At 34.9% G+C, this 20,290-nt stretch overlaps 1 protein-coding gene and 1 long non-coding RNA gene across 4 annotated transcripts in view; both read right to left on the minus strand.

Annotated features, from left to right (window-relative positions):
- Positions 1-5,838: 5,838 nt before the first annotated feature.
- Positions 5,839-10,095, minus strand: LOC127881718 (uncharacterized). Its single transcript, XR_008050218.1, has 2 exons — positions 8,056-10,095; positions 5,839-7,656 (listed from the first exon to the last, which is right to left on the minus strand). It is a non-coding gene; the product is annotated as an uncharacterized LOC127881718 (long non-coding RNA).
- Positions 10,096-10,116: 21 nt separating this feature from the next.
- The window catches only part of LOC127881640 (dystroglycan 1-like), a 56,337-nt gene continuing 46,163 nt past the window's right edge, over positions 10,117-20,290 (minus strand). For all 3 annotated transcript variants that reach the window (XM_052429723.1, XM_052429725.1, XM_052429724.1), the window contains exon 4: positions 10,117-16,614. In XM_052429723.1, coding sequence (XP_052285683.1) covers positions 15,434-16,614 — 1,181 coding nt within the window. In that variant the 3' untranslated portion in view covers positions 10,117-15,433. The remainder of the gene's footprint in view (positions 16,615-20,290) is intronic.

Consider the following 20,290-nt stretch of genomic DNA (forward strand, 5'->3'; position numbering starts at 1 on the left):
TGACCTCATCTTGACCTTGACCTACTTTTGAACTAATTCAGATTGTGCAATTCTTGGTGAGCCCGAAAAGATATGTTTGGTCGGACATCATGCTACAAAGCTCGGATACTTGCATGGATGTTATGTACCCACACTCTTAACACACCAACAGAATCTGACCTCAGTTTGACCATGACCTTCAGGACTTAGAATTATTCAGAAGGTCCAAATTCTTTGTTAGCTTGACCGTTGAATGAACACCAATATCATTAACAAAAAAGGTTTCCATTCAAAACTCAGCCAACTCACATCACCTGACCTCATGTTGACCTTGACATTCTCAGCCAACTCACATCACCTGACCTCATGTTGACCTTGACATTGACCTTTTGATCTTAGACTTTCTCATAAGGGTCAATGAATCTGCCTTCTGAAAATGCAACATCTATCTGCTTTCACTTGTGAATGTCATTACATGTAAATTTCAAGTTAGAAACAAACAAGAAACCGTCGGAGACGGGTGATGCTCCCCAAAGTTTTTTTGTCACAATATTGCACTATATATTCAGATAAAAGGAAACGTTTTGAGGGCACAGTAGTTTGGGAGACAATTATTTTTTTATAGAAAATTTCAAAGGGCCATAACTCTGTGAAAAATCATCCGACCAGAACCCGCTGATAATATGCAAATCTCCTCTTGGTAGTGAAGCTTCCCATAAAGATTCATTGAATTCCGGTCATTAGTTATTGAGAAATAGCCCGGACAAAAATTGTGCACAGACGGAAGGACGGACGGACGAAGCGGCGACTATATGCTCCCCCCAAAATAAATTTTGGGGGAGCATAAAAATCTGAAACAAATTGTTTATCCTCAAAGATAATTATTTTAGAATGCTTAAAAAAATCTGTACACTTGTATTTGATGTTACAGAAAGAAAATATTTCCATAATTTTAACACTTTATTTGAAATTAGAAAGTTTTAACTTTGTCCTGTCACCAGTTTATTTATTTCTGAAATTTAAAAGTCTCATTAGAGCTACACAAAGTTACGATATGGTACAAACACGAATTATACAGTTATTCTTAATTTTGCTTGAGCGACCATTTTCCCATTATTCTCTGAACAAATACAAGCAATGTGAGATTCAAATCTTGTATTCATGATCTCATAATTTATGATATTCACATATATGAACATTGCTATTTAATTCCCAGACACTCTGAACTTAAAAACTGCCTTGGGTCTAGATTTTGTTGTATGAATTTAGTATTGAGAACACTGATTTGACATGACTATGATCTGCCAAGAACAAACTGTTAGCAAATGGACAGAGTGAGTTATGCCTTCATGGACTTGGTCTGCTATCAGTGTTAAGTCAACCTTATATGTTTGATCCTTGTTTAGGGAAAATTAGGCTTAACCCTTAGCATGCTGGGAAATTTGTCATCTGCTAAAATGTCGTCTGCTAAATTTCTAAAACAAGCATTTTCTTCGTTTTTTTTCAAAGAATACTATCAGAATAGCAAACAGTTTGGATCCTGATGAGACGCCACAGAACGTGGATCCAAACTGGATCCAAACTGTTTGCAAAGGCCTTTAAAATTCGGTTCCAGCACTGAAAGGGTTAATGTATGTGCGTAAATTGTGTGTTATACCCGATAAGCCTTTGCGGACTGCATCAGGGACTACACTCTCCGCTTTTATGGAATGTTTCTTTTAAAGGAAAGTCTAAAAAGGTTCCAGTCTAGGGGAAAGTGTCGTCCCTAATAAGCCTGTGCAAACTGCACAGGCTAATCTGTGGAGATACTTTACGCATATTCAATAAGCCCACTTCCCCAGAATAGGGCTAAATATTTTGTCTCTGCACATTACATCTTGTGCTTGTTGGATACTGAAATTAGACTTTGATCATTAATGTTATGGTCTCTTTTTTAAATATGTGTTTAACACTTTATCACTTAGATACGTATTTTGACGCATTTGAAGTCCCTTAGAAAGTTAGATTTCATTAAAGACCTATCTTTCTAAATTCAAGTTTTCAAGGCTTCATTTCCAACCCTTAGATATACTGATGAGCACCAAATAGCATTAAACCTGAACAGACTGCGAGTTACTCGCAGGCTGTTCTGGTTTTATGCTGTTTGCAAAAAGCCATTTTCACTTTGCCTCTGAGTGGGAAAGGGTTAATAGTGTATCTTTGATATTAAGAGTGTATACTGATCTATAACTTGTACCTATGTTTTACCATTATTAAGTGTATGTTTGTATTGTTTGCAATGTAAATACATAACTTCCATATAAATCAAAATGTCAAACAACGATTTAGAAAATCAAATTTTATATCACTACACTTTTTATTGTACTGTCTTGTGATTTTATGAAACCATAATGTATAAAACTATTTGAAATCCATGATAAATATTTTTCACTTCAATAGTTATGTTACACATTATACTACTCTATTTTCATCAGTATTATTCAATCAATGCCATTATCTTTTTATCGTCAAATACAAATATTGTCTTTTATTAATACCATATTTAATCTTTTGCAAAAAATTTGTGTTGTAAAATGATTCAGATTCCTGTAAAAGTTTCAGTTGTAAACCAACAAATTACTGGTATGTAACAATCATACTATTTCAAGAAATGAAAATGAAAAGAAAAAAATGAATCATCTTCTGTTCTGTAATTTTCAAGAGACACTTGGTTTATCATGTTTGCTTCTAGTTCCTTCACAAAACGTGAACTTCTCTAATGAATGTAAAAACTGTGCATATTCATATGTTACTATGGTTCTGAATTTGCATTTATTGTAGTTAGACCAAGGAAAACTTCGAAGTGATTTGTGTTATTAAGGCATGTCAATAGTTATTCTTAGTTAAATTATTTTGAACTTACCAGATATATTATTCATTATAACAATCTTTTTTACATTTATGTTTTTGTTTGTTCTGTTGTAAATATTGCTCATTTTAATTAGTTGGTTTTTGTAATGCTGGTTTTTGTTTTCCATTTTCCTCATTTGGTCAACAAACTGATAAACATGTTTATAGGCACAAAAGATTAATAATATTAATTTAAAAGATTAATAATAAACTTCAGTCTGGTATTAAGGACACTTTTGATATTTATGCCCCCCTTCGAAGAAGAGGGGGTATATTGTATTGCACATGTCGGTCGGTCCATCGGTGTGTTGGTCCGTCCACCAGATGGTTTCCGGATGATAACTCAAGAATGCTTACGCCTAGGATCATGAAACTTCATAGGAACATTGATCATGACTGGCAGATGACCCCTATTGATTTTCAGGTCACTAGGTCAAAGGTTAAGGTCACAGTGACTCAAAACAGTAAAATGGTTTCCAGATGATAACTCAAGAATGCTTACGCCTAGGATCATGAAACTTCATAGGAACATTGATCATGACTGGCAGATGGCCCCTATTGATTTTCAGGTCACTAGGTCAATGGTCAAGGTCACAGTGACTCGAAACAATAAAATGGTTTACGGATGATAACTCAAGAATGCTTACGCCTAGGATCATGAAACTTCATAGGTACATTGATCATGATTGGCAGATGACCCCTAAAAAAATTTCAGGTCACTAGGTCAAAGGTCAAGGTTACAGTGTCTCGAAACAATAAAATGGTTTCCTGATGATAACTCGAGAATAATAAGGCCTAGGATCATGAAATTTCATAGGTGAATTGATCAAAACTGGCAGATGACCCCTATTGATTTTCAGGTCACTAGGTCAAAGGTCAAGGTCACAGTGACAAAGAACGTTTTCACACAATGGCTGCCACTACAACTGACAGCCCATATGGGGGGCATGCATGTTTTGCAAAAAGCCCTTGTTAGGTTAAGTCTTATATTTTGGTCAAGTTTGATAACCAGCAAAGTAAAATTTGGAATTTTCCATTTATGTTCCAAATAACATAAGGAATTGTTGAGTTCTGCTCTGGCGATGTCATAAATTTACACTACTAAGGCGAAAGGTGGGGTGGCTAGATCTGTATCACGTTTCGTCAAGTCAAGATACAGGACTTTTAAGGTCAGGGTCAAACTTTGAGGTCAAATTCCAAATAAAATACTTATTATCACAAAAAGGCATTTTCCTTGCTGTTACAGGTTTATTTTTATAAACAAAGCATTTCAGGTCTTAAACTGTACAATTATTACTTTAAAAGAACATGGCACAAATATTAAACAACACAGATTGTTAAGCCTCTACATCTGTGAAAGTGGTATAGCTCGACAACATGGACCTGGCTCTCTTTACCTATTATTATACACTTGATTGTTTCCTATATTTTCATTTAGTTTTGTTTGGGCTGACTAATGGGGTTGTTTACCCTCGGAACTTCGGTTAAAAACCATTGCCCGAGTACACTGCTTAACATATATACTTTGTGTTAAAAATTTAAAATGGTCGAAAACTGCCATATGGTCAGTCCGATTTTACTGGACTGAACCATAAACATAGGGTACTTTGCAGTGTTGATGCTGTGCTTTATTAAAAATACAATCAGTTAAAAATATCTAAATACAATTACTTAAAGAGCATTGAAAACAAGAAACTCAGCAAGCAGAAAAACTTTGCATTCCTAACCTTACTAAAAGAGCAGTTTTTCTATTGGCCCACTGTGTTTTAAAACGATAGTGCTGATTCGCCGAAATTACTTATTAGCAAATACAAGTAGGTCAATCCGTTTTGGAGTAAGAATAATTACACAGCGGACGACCTTGACACTGGGTTCACGATGTAGAATGTAAACAATACGAATTTCAGTACAGGAAATATTTGAAATGAAAGAAAAAGGAATTAATTACATCCAAAGGAACTTGAATTTGAATAAAATCACACATAAATTGTTTTATAGTAATAAGTTACTATGTTGATATTATATTCATCTTATTATTATTATTATTATTATATTGTTGTTGTATGATTTAAAAGAAAAGAGAAAGAATAGCCCAATTTTTATAAGTAAAGATGGTGAAAACACATACTGTTGTATATGGCATCATCATTACTATACCCACTGTTCAGCATATGCTGCAATTGGGTTGTTGGAGTCTTTAAACTTTGTGATCTGTGTTTTAAATGTTAAAATCAAAATAGAATTACTTTTAATTTTATGTTTCTAGGAAAGAAAAGAAATACACGGATGTGTAATATGATTGAAATAAGCAAAAATAATAATATTTTAGGGATTTTTCAGATCACAAAGTGGTTTAACATTGCCACTATATGTTTACATACATAATAAAAAACAAATATAGGTGTTAAATTTTGTTTGAGCATGTTTTGCTTGAGTTTTAAGTCCCAAAACTAGGTCACCACATCAAGTCATGTTAAAGCTATAGAGGCCACATTCATTACTCAATTTTGATTAATCTTGGTCAGAATGTTTATCTAGACAATATCTAAGTCAAGTTTCTAGCTGGATTGCATGCATCCATAACCCAGGTCATGAGGTCAAATCTTAAAGTTGTACTCTAGAGGTAACATTTATGATTCAAACTTGATGAAATTTGGTTTGAAGTTTAATATTGACAATATCTAAGTCAAGTTCAAATCTGGGTCATGGGAATAAAAATCTAGGTCACCAGGTCAAATATTAGGAAAACCTTGTGACCACTCTCAAAGCCACATTTATTACTCAATCTTGATGAAACATGGTTGATCATGAAAATATCTAGGCCTTGTTTTAATCCGCGTCATATACACTAACGAGGTCACCAGGTGAGGACTATGACATTAAACTTAAAATCAGGTGAGCGATTAAGGGGTACCATCTTGTTGTAATTTATTCAATTGGTTATACTATCCTACAATAAAATACTCAAGGTAGGATGGTAATGCTTTTTTATTTGGTACAAAATAAGTACAATACAAATATACAAAAAGTAATATCAAAAGCAAAATAACACATATCTGAGTAGAAGTTGATTATCACATACAAATTACTGCACATTTTTTTATTAATTAACAGTTGGCTACAAATTTTATATTTGCCAATAATCAAACTGAAATTCCTTTTCCCTCAAAGTTCATGTAAATATATATGAAAATGTATGCAGTGCAGTAATGGGTGACTATTGAAAGTGAATATCTGAACTGTTTAGAGATACAAACAAGAGACCCCAAAGGGCCCTGGGTCGCTCACCTGAGAGACTTAGATTAAAAGAAACAAAGATTAAAACTCTTCAGCAAATATTTCAAATTATTAGTATGACAAGACTGACTTTAAAAATAAGGTGTTCCAAAGTATTCAAAATAGGCCTATATAGAAAATTACCCCACCCACCTGGCAGCCATGTTTTTAATACCCAGATTTAAAAAAAATGTATTTAAGGAAAATTCTTCTTACAAACATATATTGAAAACTGCCCCATCCCCTGGCGGCAATATTTTTCCGCTGATCACGACCATTTTCAAACTCATCCGACATATCAATAAAACCAAAGTTTTGACAAAGTTTCGTGATGATTGGCCAAAACATGTGACTTTTGAGTGTTCACAGGCTTTTTCAGTATATAAATATAAGGAAAATGACCCCCCCCCCCCCCCTGAGGCTGGCGATCATGTTACTAGATGGATCAAAACCATTTTTGAACTCGACCTTCATATCCGTCGTATCCAGGAAACAAGGGTTGTTAACGTTGTTTTGTGAAAAGAAGAGGTTTGCTGTTTCAGCAGATAATTATATACATATATGCGTTATCAGTAGTTTTGTGTGTGTGTGTTTCAATTTTTTTAAATAGACATTTGTTACCCGTTGCGACAAAGCTTAAATTATTTTGGATAAAAGTAATATGAGGACAGTAATTTAATAATGAGCATCAGCAAAAGAAAATGGAAGTACATTTTTCAACAAATTGTTGTCCAAACTTGAGATCATGAGATAAGCATCTCAGCATCTTATAGGGGATGACTGTTAACAATCTTTTTAGCAAGGACACTTTTAGATACTGAAAACAACTGTATTTGTTCAAGAGATTGTGTTTTTATAAAATATTTTTTGCATAATTAAATATGTTGAATTGTTTTTATATATCAAAGTCAGTTATAAAAAAGTAAATGAGTATGAGAATATGTAAAGCTACTAGAAATTCAAGATTGATCTTCTTTTATAGTACAAAACATCATTTGATCTTTCTTATAGTTATAAATGTGTGCAAATATAGAAGTAAACATACACAAGACATTTGAAAACGTATCATATCAAAACAACTATCAAACTATTTGTAATTTAAATGCAAAAAAAATCTGTAGCATAAATATATTATTTTTGCAAAAACAAATGCAAATCAACTTTTCTTCAAACAGTTGTTTGTGCTTCTTAAAAGATGTGATAAGTTGTTGTTTTTTTACTACCAAATTGTTCACATTTTTGAAAAAGTGTTTTAAACAACTGAAACAATTTTAGGACTCACCTTGCATTGATATTTCCAATTGAAACAACAATAAAACCTGCTAAAATCACAAATCTTTCATAATCACACACAAACTACTGACTAACTGAAAATTGTAGGGGTAAAATATTTAAAGTTGTAATGTCTTATGTATCTTATGAATGGTTTCCATCTGACATCAACACAAAGTTCTTTGATGAAAGTGACCAGTTAATGGGGGTCAATTTCCAGGAGTGTTACACAATTACCACCTGGCAACAATGCTGTTTTATTGGTTTTACCACTATGTTAAATTTCTGCAAATATATAGATAAAAATCATAAGTAATGGCAATAATTAATTTGAGTAATGCAATAATTATAATTAGATATTTGGGTTTGACATTTATGTTTCTGAATCCATTACCAGTATCATCATAATAATCATCATTATCATTGTCATCATCATCATCATTGTGCACCAACATCCGCATTACAACTAGAGTGTTAACATGGTTTTAATATAGTCATATAATGAAAACTGCCGCTACCCTGGCTGCCATGTTTTTCAACAAAACGTAACCATTTTCGAACTCAGCCAAGCTATCAATACAACAAATCTTTGGACCAGTTAATGGGGGTCAATTTCCAGGAGTGTTACACAATTACCACCTGGCAACAATGCAGGCACAGGTATAAATGAGTTTTATAGAGAGTAGCCTAGGATAAGTGAATAAAAAGCCAAATAAGATTCATATGTAACACTTCATTACCAGTATCATCATAATCATTATCATCGTCATCATCATCATCATTGTGCACCAACATCCGCATTACAACTAGAGTGTTAATTTAATATAGTCATATTATGAAAACTGCCGCTACCCTGGCTGCCATGTTTTTCAACAAACCGTAACCATTTTCGAACTCAGCCAAGCTATCAATACAACTAATCTTCGGACCAAGTTCCATGAAGATTGGGCTATAAATGTTACTTCTAGAGTGTTAACAAGGTTTCACTATAGCCATATTAGCAAAGCTGCCCCGCCCCCTGGCTGCTTTATTTTTCAACAGACCGAAACCATTTTTAAACTCAGCCTAGCTATTATAAAAAAAAATGTTCAGACCAAGTTTCATGAGGATTTGACTATAAATGTGACTCCTAGAGTGTTAACAAGGTTTAACTATAGCCATATAAGCAAAACTGCCCTGCCCCTGGCGGCCATGTTTTTTTACTGATCCTAACCATTTTCAAACTCAACTGTCGTATCCAGGAAATAAATGTTCTGAACAAATTTCATGAAGATTGGACCAAAAATGTGGCTTCTAGAGCGTTCACATGTTTTCACTATTTACATATAGAGAAAACTGCCCCGTCCCCTGGTGGCCATGTTTTTTCACCGATTTGGACCATTTTCAAACTCGTCCGAGATATCAATGAAACTAATGTTTTGACCAAGTTTCATGATGACTGGGCAAAAATTGTTACTTCTAGAGTGTTCACAAGGTTTCTATATAGCCATATAAGGAATACTGCCCAGCCCCCTGGCGGCCATGTTTTTTAATGGACCGGAACCATTTTTGAACTCAACCAACATATCATTAAGACAAACATTTTGACAAAGTTACATGAAGATTGGGCATCAAATGTGACTTCAACAGTGTTCACAAGATTTTTCTTTTTTTTTACCTAATGACCTAGTTTTTGATCCAGCATGACCCAGTTTCGAACTCGGTCGAGGTATCATTGGGACAAATGTTCTCACCAAGTTTCATGAAGATTTGACAATAGAGTGTTCACAAGGCAAATGTTGATGACGGACGCACAACGGACAAAAAGGCGATCACAATAGCTCACCATGAGCACGTTGTGCTCAGGTGAACTAAACAGAGATATGTTTGTCAGAAACACAATGCCCCCTATTGCGCCGCTTTGAAGCCATATATTTGACCTTTAAGGATGACCTTGACCTTTCACCTCTCAAAATGTGCAGCTCCATTAGATACACATGCATGCCAAATATCAAGTTGCTATCTTCAATAATGCAAAAGTTATTGCAAAACTTTAACCAATGTTAAAGTTTTGGGACACAATGAATGACAGATAGACGGACAAGCCAAAAACAATATACCCCCGATCTTTCGATTCGGGGGCATAAAAATATTGAGAGATAAAAGTGTGAGCACAATCACTTGTTGAACACATTGAAAAGGGTACATTTGTCAGCATTGTGGTACTAGTAACAGTATCTAAACAATTATTCTAAATAAAAATGTATTTTTCATCTTGTGTACTTATTTTGTTTTATTTATGTAATGTTATGTATAAAATATCAATTTCATCAAAATTGGCAAAGTTGTTCAATATGATTTATATACATCACTGGAAATTGTAGATGCAATATACAATACTACACAACTTAGCCTTTTATTTAATTGAAAAAAAAAACACATTTTGTAGAGATATCAGATAATAGAATCACAAATTATGGTCTATGATTATCCGATCATTTATTAGTTATTTTATTTCATGAGACTTAATACTAAAGACATTCAACAATTAATGATCCTTCCATTGACATTGTTTTCTGATGAAGTTTCACAGACCATTTTCTTCCAAAATGACTGTCAATCCATGTTGAACAGCAAATGAGCATGAGCACTTAATGTAGCAAAAATGTCAAAACCTAAAAAAAAAATTCGCATTTTAAGGTGCCCCCCCCCCCCCCCCCCCCAAAGTTTCTATTAACATTAGTAAAAAGTTACCATACAACTTGAAGATTGTGAATACACCAATGATTGTCTACAAATATACACATATTTTTATTTAAGAACAAATAACATACAATGTTGTTGGTCAAAGGCATAACGTCTCATAATACTGATTTACTCCCTGCAAGGTGTAATATATTCAATCATCTAAAAATGTACAGTAGGCTATGAACATTTCCCTAGCACATATATGGAATTTATATATTGAAAAAAAAATCTACAGAACTGACACTTACCGAAATAAACTAATGCAAGCAACTTTTTAAACTTCAAAACCAAAAAATGTTCCTTTCAAAAAAGAAAGAGTAAAGTATGCACAAATATGTGCATCTCCAATGAACAATATGGAGACGTTTTTAGTAAAACTTAAATGAAATCTATTTATATATACATGTATTATAATGAGTTTATAAACGAAAATAATAAAATGAAAAGGAAACGAAAATGGTGAAAATAAATAGAACAAAATGAATATCAAAGACAGGTGTCACTTAGTTTAAAGCAATAAAAAAAATACAATACACAACCAAAAAATCAAAAACATCCTTAATTAACAAAATAACTTGAGTAATTGATAGTCATTAAAAAGTAAGTATCTATGGCACTTTTAAACAGTAAGACAATTTTTCTGTTAACAAATCGCATTTAAAATTTAATTTCCATTCAAATGGATATTTTCATTACCATATTTGTTTTCATATAGTACAACGTTTTCAAATGTCATCTGTAAATAAAATAATGAGAATGACAATGCTAGTTACTCATTAATAATGTAAATAATTTCAAATTTAACAATACATGCACTTCATAATTTACAAAAAGGTCTTTCTCAAGCATTAAATGAAATATGGCAATGCAACTTTGAAACTTCAATTTCAAACTTAGTTTCAAATGAACGTATAGACAGATGAGAATACTTGTGACAGATGTGTCCTCATTTCTATTGGTCAACATTTTACATCAATATAAAGAATCAGCCAATTAATGTAGACGAGACATATGGTTAATTGGCTGTCACTTTAAATTAGTTGGTAGGAGATGTACAGTCTTCACAAAACTTGGGAGTCCTCAGTCAGGCATTTGGTCTGACTGACAAGAACATACCTAAAGACCTGCTACAAAGTTTTCACACTAAATGCAATTAATAAAACTTTGTCTTTAACCTTACTGTCTATTTTTTATAATAAGAATATGTTTAATTATAACATAACGTATTGCATTTTATAAGCAATTTTTTTTTTTTTTTTTTTTAATTAATTTAATTGAATTGTTTTAGTATTTTATATTCTTATACTACCGGTATATACTAAACAATCTAGTAAATTAAAACAAAGTCCAAAGTCGCTCACCTGAGAGGAAAGGAACTGACCTGTTTTGTGCAGCCCAAGATGTCATTAGAACAAAATGTTCTGACCAACTTTCATGACTAGTGAACACACTGGCAGCCACGTTTACAAAACAGACCAGAACCATTTTCATACACATCCAAGATATCATTTAAACAAATATTCTGACAAAGTTTCATGAAGATTCATAAAGCCATATAAGGAAAAATGCCCCGCCCCCTGGTGGCCATGTATTTCAAGCAACTAGAACCATTTTCGAACTTGTCCAAGATATCATTGGGACAAATCTTCTGACAATGTTTCATGATGATCGGACATTAAGTATGGCTTCTAGAGTGTTAACATGGTTTTACTATAGCTTTAAAAGGAAATGTGCCATGCTCCCTTGGCGGCCATGTTTTTCCACCAACCGGAACAATTTTCGAATTCGTCCAAGATATCATTGGTACAAATCTTCTGGCCAAGTTTCATGAAGATCGGAAAATAAATGTGGCCTCTAGGGTGTCAACATGGTTTTACTATAGCCATATAAGGAAAAATGCCCCGCCCCCTGGTGGCCATGTTTTTCAACCAACTGGCATCATTTTTGAACTCGTCCAAGATATTATTGGGATGAATCTTCTGACCAAGTTTCATGAAGATCGGACAATAAATGTGGCCTCTAGAGTGTTAACAAGATTTTACTATAGCCATTTATAGCCATATAAGGAAAAATTCCCCGTCCCTTGGCAGCCATGTTTTTCAAGAAACGTAACTATTTTCATACTCATCCAAGATATTATTGATACCAATCTTCTGACAAATTTCATGAAGATTGGACATTTAATGTGACCTCTAGATTGTTAACAAGGTTTTACAAAAGCCATTTATACATGTAGCCATATAAGGAAAAATGCCCCGCCCCCTGGTAGCCATGTTTTTAAAGCAACCGAAACCATTTTCGAACTCATCCAAGATATCATTGGGACAAATCTTCTGAATGTTTCATGAAGATCGGAAAATACAATGTAAATGTGGCCTCTAGAGTGTGAACAAGGTTTTACTATAGCCATATAAGGAAAAATGCCCGCTCCCTGGCGGCCATGTTTTTCAACCAACCGGTATCATTTTCGAACTCGTCCAAGATATTATTGGGATAAGACTTCTGACCAAGTTTCATGAAGATCGGACAATAAATGTGGTCTCTAGAGTGTTAACAAGATTTTACTATAGCCATATATAGCCATATAAGGAAAAATGCCCCGCCCCCTGGTCGCCATGTTTTTAAAGCAACCAAAACCATTTTCGAACTTATCCAACATATCATTGGGACAAATCATCTCACCAAGTTTCATGAAGATCGGAAAATAAATGTGGCCTCTAGAGTGTTAACAAGGTTTTACTTTAGCCATATAAGGAAAAATGCCCCGCCCCCTGGCGGCCATGTTTTTCAATCAACCGGCATCATTTTCGAACTCAACCAAGATATTATTGTGATGCATCTTCTGACCAAGTTTCATGATGATCGGACAATAAATGTGGCCTCTAAAGTGTTAACAAGATTTTACTATAGCCATATAAGGAAAAATGGCCCGCCCCTTATCAGCCATGTTTTTCAAGCAAACATAACCATTTTCGAACTCATCCAAGATATCATTAGACCAATCTTCTGACCAAATTTCATGAAGATTGGACAATAAATGTGGCCTCTAGAGTGTTAACAAGGCAAATGTTGATGCCGGACGACGCACGATTGACAAAATGCGATTACAAAAGCTCACCATTAGCACGTTGTGCTCAGTTGACTAAAAAAGATATGTTTGTTGTCTTTCACTTTGTTGACTTTGGCCTTTTTTTGACCGTAGGAAAATCCTGTATTGCTCTGATGTAAGTTTGACCAGCTGCTTCTAATTCTATAAGCATTTTGATGCTCAGACAAAACAGGGAAGCCGGTGTATACAGGGAATTTCCAGAAAGAACATTATCTTCTTGGCTGATCTTGATAACCTTGGCATTAAAGCAAAAAAACTTCTTAACACAATACGAATAAACACAAATCCATCCGTGAATATTAATAGTAGGGATGGCAAAATTATTTGAATATTCGATTGAATGGTCAGTATTGGAATCACAGAATTGATATTAGCATATTCGCATTTTTTTCAAACGTAGTTGCCCTAATATTAAATGACCTGCGACCCGCTTACTAATTGCCACCCGAAATCATTTGGGATTAACATGTTTGATGTGACGTTCTTCGTGTCAAACTGATAACGCGGCCCGTATCAGCGTTGATTGCGCAATGCAATATACACACTCTAAGAAAGGGCCCGAACTGTTATTTGTCAATGGGGTGCCAATAAACTGCCAATTGACTGGCGAATAATAATTAATAATTAAGTTTCTGTGATCACAGTATGAACAGCCATTAAGATGTGTGAATCACTCAAATTGCGCAATGCAATATGCACACTCTAAGAAAGGGCCCGAATTGTTGTTTGTCAATTAGGTGCCAATTAAGGGCTTCAATTGACTGGCGAATAATAATTTAGTTTCTGTGATCACAGTTTGAACAGACATTAAAATAAATAAACGTACATGCTATCGTTACTTATAAATTTCAAATTAAAATACAATTCTATGACAAGATGTTTTTCCTTAGATGTGTGTCCGATTTCAGTATCGGTCATAGTATTAGCGGACAGCGATACAATTATTCGATAGCAATGTTAATAAACAACCTCGTATTCAGCATAACGGATATAACTTACAAAACAATGGAAGTTACCACAGAACAAGTTTCACTATTTTCTGATATATTTCGTCTAAATAGGCTTTTTCAAAGTTTGTTTTTACAATTAAGCTACATTTTCTTTCTATTTCTCAACACAACAATTGTATATTCAATTAAATTTCTGTGTCAATTTATATTTAATATCCCTACTGGATACGAAACTGAGTAATAGAAGTTAAATCAATCCAGCCGTTTTATGCGAATATTCGAATATTCAATTGAATGGATTTGCAAATATTCGAAAACCGATATAGGTATTCGATGCCATCCCTAATTAATAGGGATTGAAAATGCATTCAGTAATTCTGCTGTTGGAATTTACAGTAAAATGTACATTATTTTGTTCTACTTTCAAATTGATACCATTTGGGCTGACTAAAATATGGAATTTCTATTGGACCATGGCAAATTTAGTTGATCAGGTCTGTAGGTCCGACAGAGTTTTGGAAAGACAGGATGTTAATCCTATATCAGTGAACCTGAAGACCCACAATATGGGCCAATCTAAGGAAAAAAAAAATTATTTACTATGGACATTGAATATTGGTGAGAGTAGTAAAGAATATACAAGGATTTACATGTAAATACTAAATAGTAGCGTGGTCATAGATGTAAGAAAGACAAGATAGGCCAATTTGTGACAAAGAATTCTTATAAACTATATATAAATATACATCGGTGAAAATAAAATTAATTATAAATGGATTACCATGTAAAAACTATATAGCATGGTCATTAATGTAAGGTACCCAGGAAGACAAGACAATTTGTGACATAATTATTATGGACTATAAATATATCGGTGAGAGTAGAATATACATGGATTACCATGTAAAAACTAAATTGTATGGTCATGAATATTAGATATCCCCACAAGGACAACATGGGCCAATTTATTACAGAGAATTTACAATTGAGCCATGTTTTTGGACAACTGGGCTTTATGCCTTTGTGTTAAGTGTCATCCCAGATAAGCCTGCGCAGTCTACACAGGCTAATCAGGGATGACACTTGACACTTTTATGGTACTTTTCGTTGAAAGGAACTCTCTTCTTAGAGAAAATCTAGTTACAGCAGAAATGGTTGTCCCTGATTAGCTTGTTCAGATGACATTGCGCACAAGTATTATCTCACTTTACCAAGAATGCCACTCAATTAACTATGAATATCGGTGAGGGTTGAAATATGGCGGAGGTAGCCTGTAAGGTGGTGGGTCTAATGTCTGCTCTCGGTAGTGGCCCTGAGGTACAGATGAGCCTTGGGTTTGCAGGTAGGACTCGTCTTCTATCGAGCGAGCCGGCGGATAGGCTGGGGATGGTCGTCCATGAGGTGGGACTGCAGGCGGAGTCTCGCGTAAGTAGTCTGCAGGCAGAACTATCGGGCTCATGGGCTTCCTTGATGGGTCCAGCATTTCCAGCTCCTCTGGGAATATGATTGGGCGACGATCCTCCAAAAACATGGGCTTGTCTGGCTTGTCATGGGCTACGCGTTTCGTCGCACGTCTGTGTCGACAACATATCAATAACACTATTGCCAGAATGATGATTGCTAATATTGCAATTAATGCTGGTAAAACTACCTCCATCCATGCATTGTCTACAGCAGCCGTCTTTTGGATGGGTGAATCAGTTGACCGAGGGACCAGACAAGCTCCAAAAAAAAATAGTTCTGCTGACAGGGCTAGGTCAGGGGGACTTTCACTTTGAAATCGGGACGCAAACTCGGGAACAAACGAGTAATTCTCGTGCATGATTCTGTCAAACAGTGATTGAATATCCTGCTTTTGACATTCATCTGTGAAGAGTGAATTATTGCCCCATACATATGGCATTGACAATCCATCGCCCGGGTAGAAAAATGTGAAATATCGTAAATCAATATCATTGAAATATTTTCCAATATTCCTGGCTACCTGACTTAAATACCTACGATAGTCAGAAGAAGCAGTTAAATACCTTTCCACACTGCTATTTAAAGTAAGCATAAATTTGTGAGTAATTTTGGTTTCATGCTTGTACGAAATGCTTATCACATCCTTCACGCTCTGCTCCTGAGAATCAGTCGCAGTGAGTATGAAACGTTTCAATGTTGTATCTCTTCCCCCATCATCTGCATACGGAATTCCGAACAAACTTTGCGTTTTAAGGTCCAACAAGAGCCAGCTGTTGTTGGGCAGTGGCCTCCCGTTCATGAGACTAATGGCGAGACTGAGATTGCGAGTGTCGCCGTCCTCCCGATCGAGGAAGGTTGAAGGTCGCACGTTGAACTCAAAGTAGCGACCCAGCGTGACCTCAAGGTGATCTATGGACTGGTTCACGTACGGAGGCTGGTCAGGGGCAGCTGGAACGCGGAAAAAACAATGCCTGAGTTGTATATAAATTTACAATGATATGCAGCCTTCTGAGCCTGATTACTTTTACATAGTTATGGCAAATATGCAACATATAAAACACAATTAATATAATAACAAGGGCTGTTTGTAAAACATGCATGCCCCCCTATATGGGCTATAAGTTGTAGTAGCAGCCATTGTGTGAATACGTTTTTTGTGGTGGTGGTGGTGGTGGTGGTGGAGGTGGTGGTGGTGGTGGTGGTGGTGGTGGTGGTGGAGGTGGTTGTGGTGGTGGTGGTGGTGGTGGTGGTGGTGGTGGTGGTGGTGGTGGTGGTGGTGGTGGTAGAAGTAGTAGTAGAAGTAGTAGTAGTAGTAGTAGTAGTAGTAGTAGTAGTAGTAGTAGTAGTAGTAGTAGCAGTAGCAGTAGCAGTAGCAGCAGCAGTAGCAGCATTACAATACCAATACTTAAGAATGATCAAATGGGAAAAGGTAACCTAGCACTGGCAGTAAATATGGGGCTCATTTACAGGTCAGATTTGGAATCTCTGCTGTAAAATGAGATTTTGAATGAATTAAAGGGAGGCAAATCTGTAATAAAAAGAACGTGCATAAACCGTAGTTGTTTCCCTTGTTTGAACCATGCTAAATCCTTATAATGCCTATTTCCAGTAACTGTGACCTTCACCTGTGACCTTGGCCTTTGACCTAGTGACCTCAAAATCAATAGGGGTCATCTGCGAGTCATGATCAATGTACCTATGAAGTTTCATGATCCTAGCCCCAAGCGTTCTTGAGTTATCATCTGGAAACCACCTGGTTGACGGACCTACCGACCGACCGACCGACCGACCGACATGAGCAAAGCAATATACCCCCTCTTCTTCGAAGGGGGGGCATAATAATTTGAGCTCTGGTTAAACAGGGCTAAATGCATGAGCATAGTGTTGTTCCAGATTAGCCTGCGCAGCCCCACAGGCATAGCATGGAAGACACTTTACGCCTAGACAGGAATTTGCTTTTAGACAAGACTTCCTTTAAGTGAAAATTCCATTTAAGTGGAAAGTGTTGTCACTTTATAGCCTATGCAGACTGCACAGGCTAATCTGAGACAACACCTATCCCACATGCATTAAGGTCCATTTTCCCGAAGCATGGCAAATATGTATGAAATTTATATTTTCATCCATTCAAACTTGTATTGTTTATATTTTGATCTGCATGTATTAAGAAACTTAATGAAGGAGCCTATGAGTTCAAGGGTAGTGTTTCTATACAGGTACATGATACAAATAACATCTCAACAAACCAGTAGTTTGCTTAATAAGCATTCTTTACCAGTGCAATCTCTAACAAATGTTATTTAACATGCATTAAAGTCATATGTGATGTGTGGATTATTATGTAATGAGTCTATCTGCCAGTAAATTTCAAACATGAAACGTTTACACGTATGCAGTATTTAAGTACATCTCCATCATGTCATATGTTCATATGGATTTGTGCATTGTTTGTTGACATATAACATCAAGAGACAAACATGCAATATTGCAATATTGCAACTAAACATACAATATTTCAACTCATATAAGACATATGACAACAGAAGTATTTTTAAATAAATAAATATTTTGTTGTAGTTCAATCAAGCAAGTATATGAAAGCCAAAAACTCTTTCAACTTTGGCGATTATTTATTTGCTTTTTTTCTCTTCGAACAGAACAGGTAAAGGCTTATGCAAGAAAAAATAATATTTGTGTTTGCAATTTCATAATGTATTTCGTTAAGTTGAAATCATTTGAATTCAACAGTGATCATATCGAGGGGTGAAAGCGAAACAGCTCTAAGTGACATTTTTTCACAAAATGACTTTTTTGTATATTTTGCATCGCAACATCCATGCCCATCATGTATTAAAATATCTTAGTTCCAGGCAATCAAATAAAAAGTAAAATTGAAATTTGTCCTAAAGCTCTAAGTGAAATTTAATTATTTTTTAGTGCGAAAAGGCTCTATATGCAGTGAAGTGCTACTTAGAGCTCTTTCGCATTCAGGTTGTTGATGTTAAGATAATTCTAAATGACACTTTTATCAATTATTGAGGAATATATTTACAATAAAAAATAAATTTGTATTTGAAAAACCTCCTGAACAGATAATATTATGTAATTGATGAAAAATAAGAAAAAATATTGATAAAATTATGCACTTAGACCTTTTTTGACTAAATTTTGTGTATTTTTTTTATTTTCCTTAATTATTTTGTGTTGTATAACATATTTGATAAACTTTTTGACAACCTTCATATAAGGATTTTATGGCTATTTCAAATTATATTTTATACATACCTGTCTATACTTAAAACTATAAAGCTAATTGAAAAATTGAAACCTTAATTGCATAAAAGCTAGTTGAATTTAGTATGAATTTCAAGGCGATGTGATACTTGTTTCACCCTCTTCCTAGTTCTGAATGTAAAACAATTTATTTTGTGACAAAACCACGAAGAATAAACTCATTAAAGTGTGTTGCGTAAAGAATGTTATGTTGTGTAAATGTCAATTACTTTTATATGTTTTTATTTTGCTCTCTCGTGAAAAATGCGTTCAGAATTACCGAGAACCTAGTTAGTTGTATGCATAGACAGTTAAACATATTTATTAACATTTCTCAATAAATAAATAGCAACAAACATGAATGTAAATTAGTTGTTTTTGTGGTTATTTACAAACACTTATTTGTAACTGAGGTGAGATGTGAATAAGTTGGTCAATCCATTAATAACTTTTTTGGAAAGATGTGAATTTGTAGGAAACTGTGCTCATAACTCTGCTGCTATGATGTAACTTAGAAGATTACCATGCTGGTGAATTGTGATGTGGTTGGTTACCATTCTAGTGATATGTTATTTTTTATGGTAACTGAGATGGTGAATTGTGGATCACTAGTAAACCATTCTGGTGTGATGTGATTTGGTTGCTTTCTGTGTTTGTGAAATGAGAATCAGTAGGTAACCATTCAAATGTGATGTGATTCGGTTGGTAACTGAGATGGTGAAATGTGAATCAGTAGGTTACCATTCTGGTGAGATGTGATTAGGTTGCTTACTGTGTTGGTGAAATGTGAATCCTTAGGTAACCATTCTGGTGTGATGTGATTAGGTTGGTAACTGAGATGCTGAAATGTGAATCTGTAGGTTACCATTCTGGTGTGATGTGATAAGGTTGCTTACTGTGTTGGTGAAATGAGAATCGGTAGGTAACCATTCTGGTGTGATGTGATTCGGTTTGTAACTGAGATGGTGAAATGTGAATCAGTAGGTTACCATTCTCAGGTGTGATGTGATTCGGTTGGTAAATGAGATGGTGAAATGTGAATCAGTAGGTAACCATTTTTGTGTGATGTGATTTGGTTGCTTACTGTGTTGGTGAAATGAGAATCCGTAGGTAACCATTCTGGTGTGATGTGATTCGGTTTGTAACTGAGATGGTGAAATGTGAATCAGTAGGTAACCATTCTGGTGTGATGTGATTTGGTTGCTTACTGTGTTGGTGAAATGAGAATCCGTAGGTAACCATTCTGGTGTGATGTGATTCGGTTAGTAACTGAGATTGTGAAATGTGAATCCTTAGGTAACCATTCTGGTGTGATGTGATTTGGTTGCTTACTGTGTTGGTGAAATGTGAA

This window comes from Dreissena polymorpha, chromosome 5 (assembly GCF_020536995.1).
Source record: "Dreissena polymorpha isolate Duluth1 chromosome 5, UMN_Dpol_1.0, whole genome shotgun sequence".
NCBI classification, from domain to species: Eukaryota; Metazoa; Mollusca; class Bivalvia; order Myida; family Dreissenidae; genus Dreissena; species Dreissena polymorpha.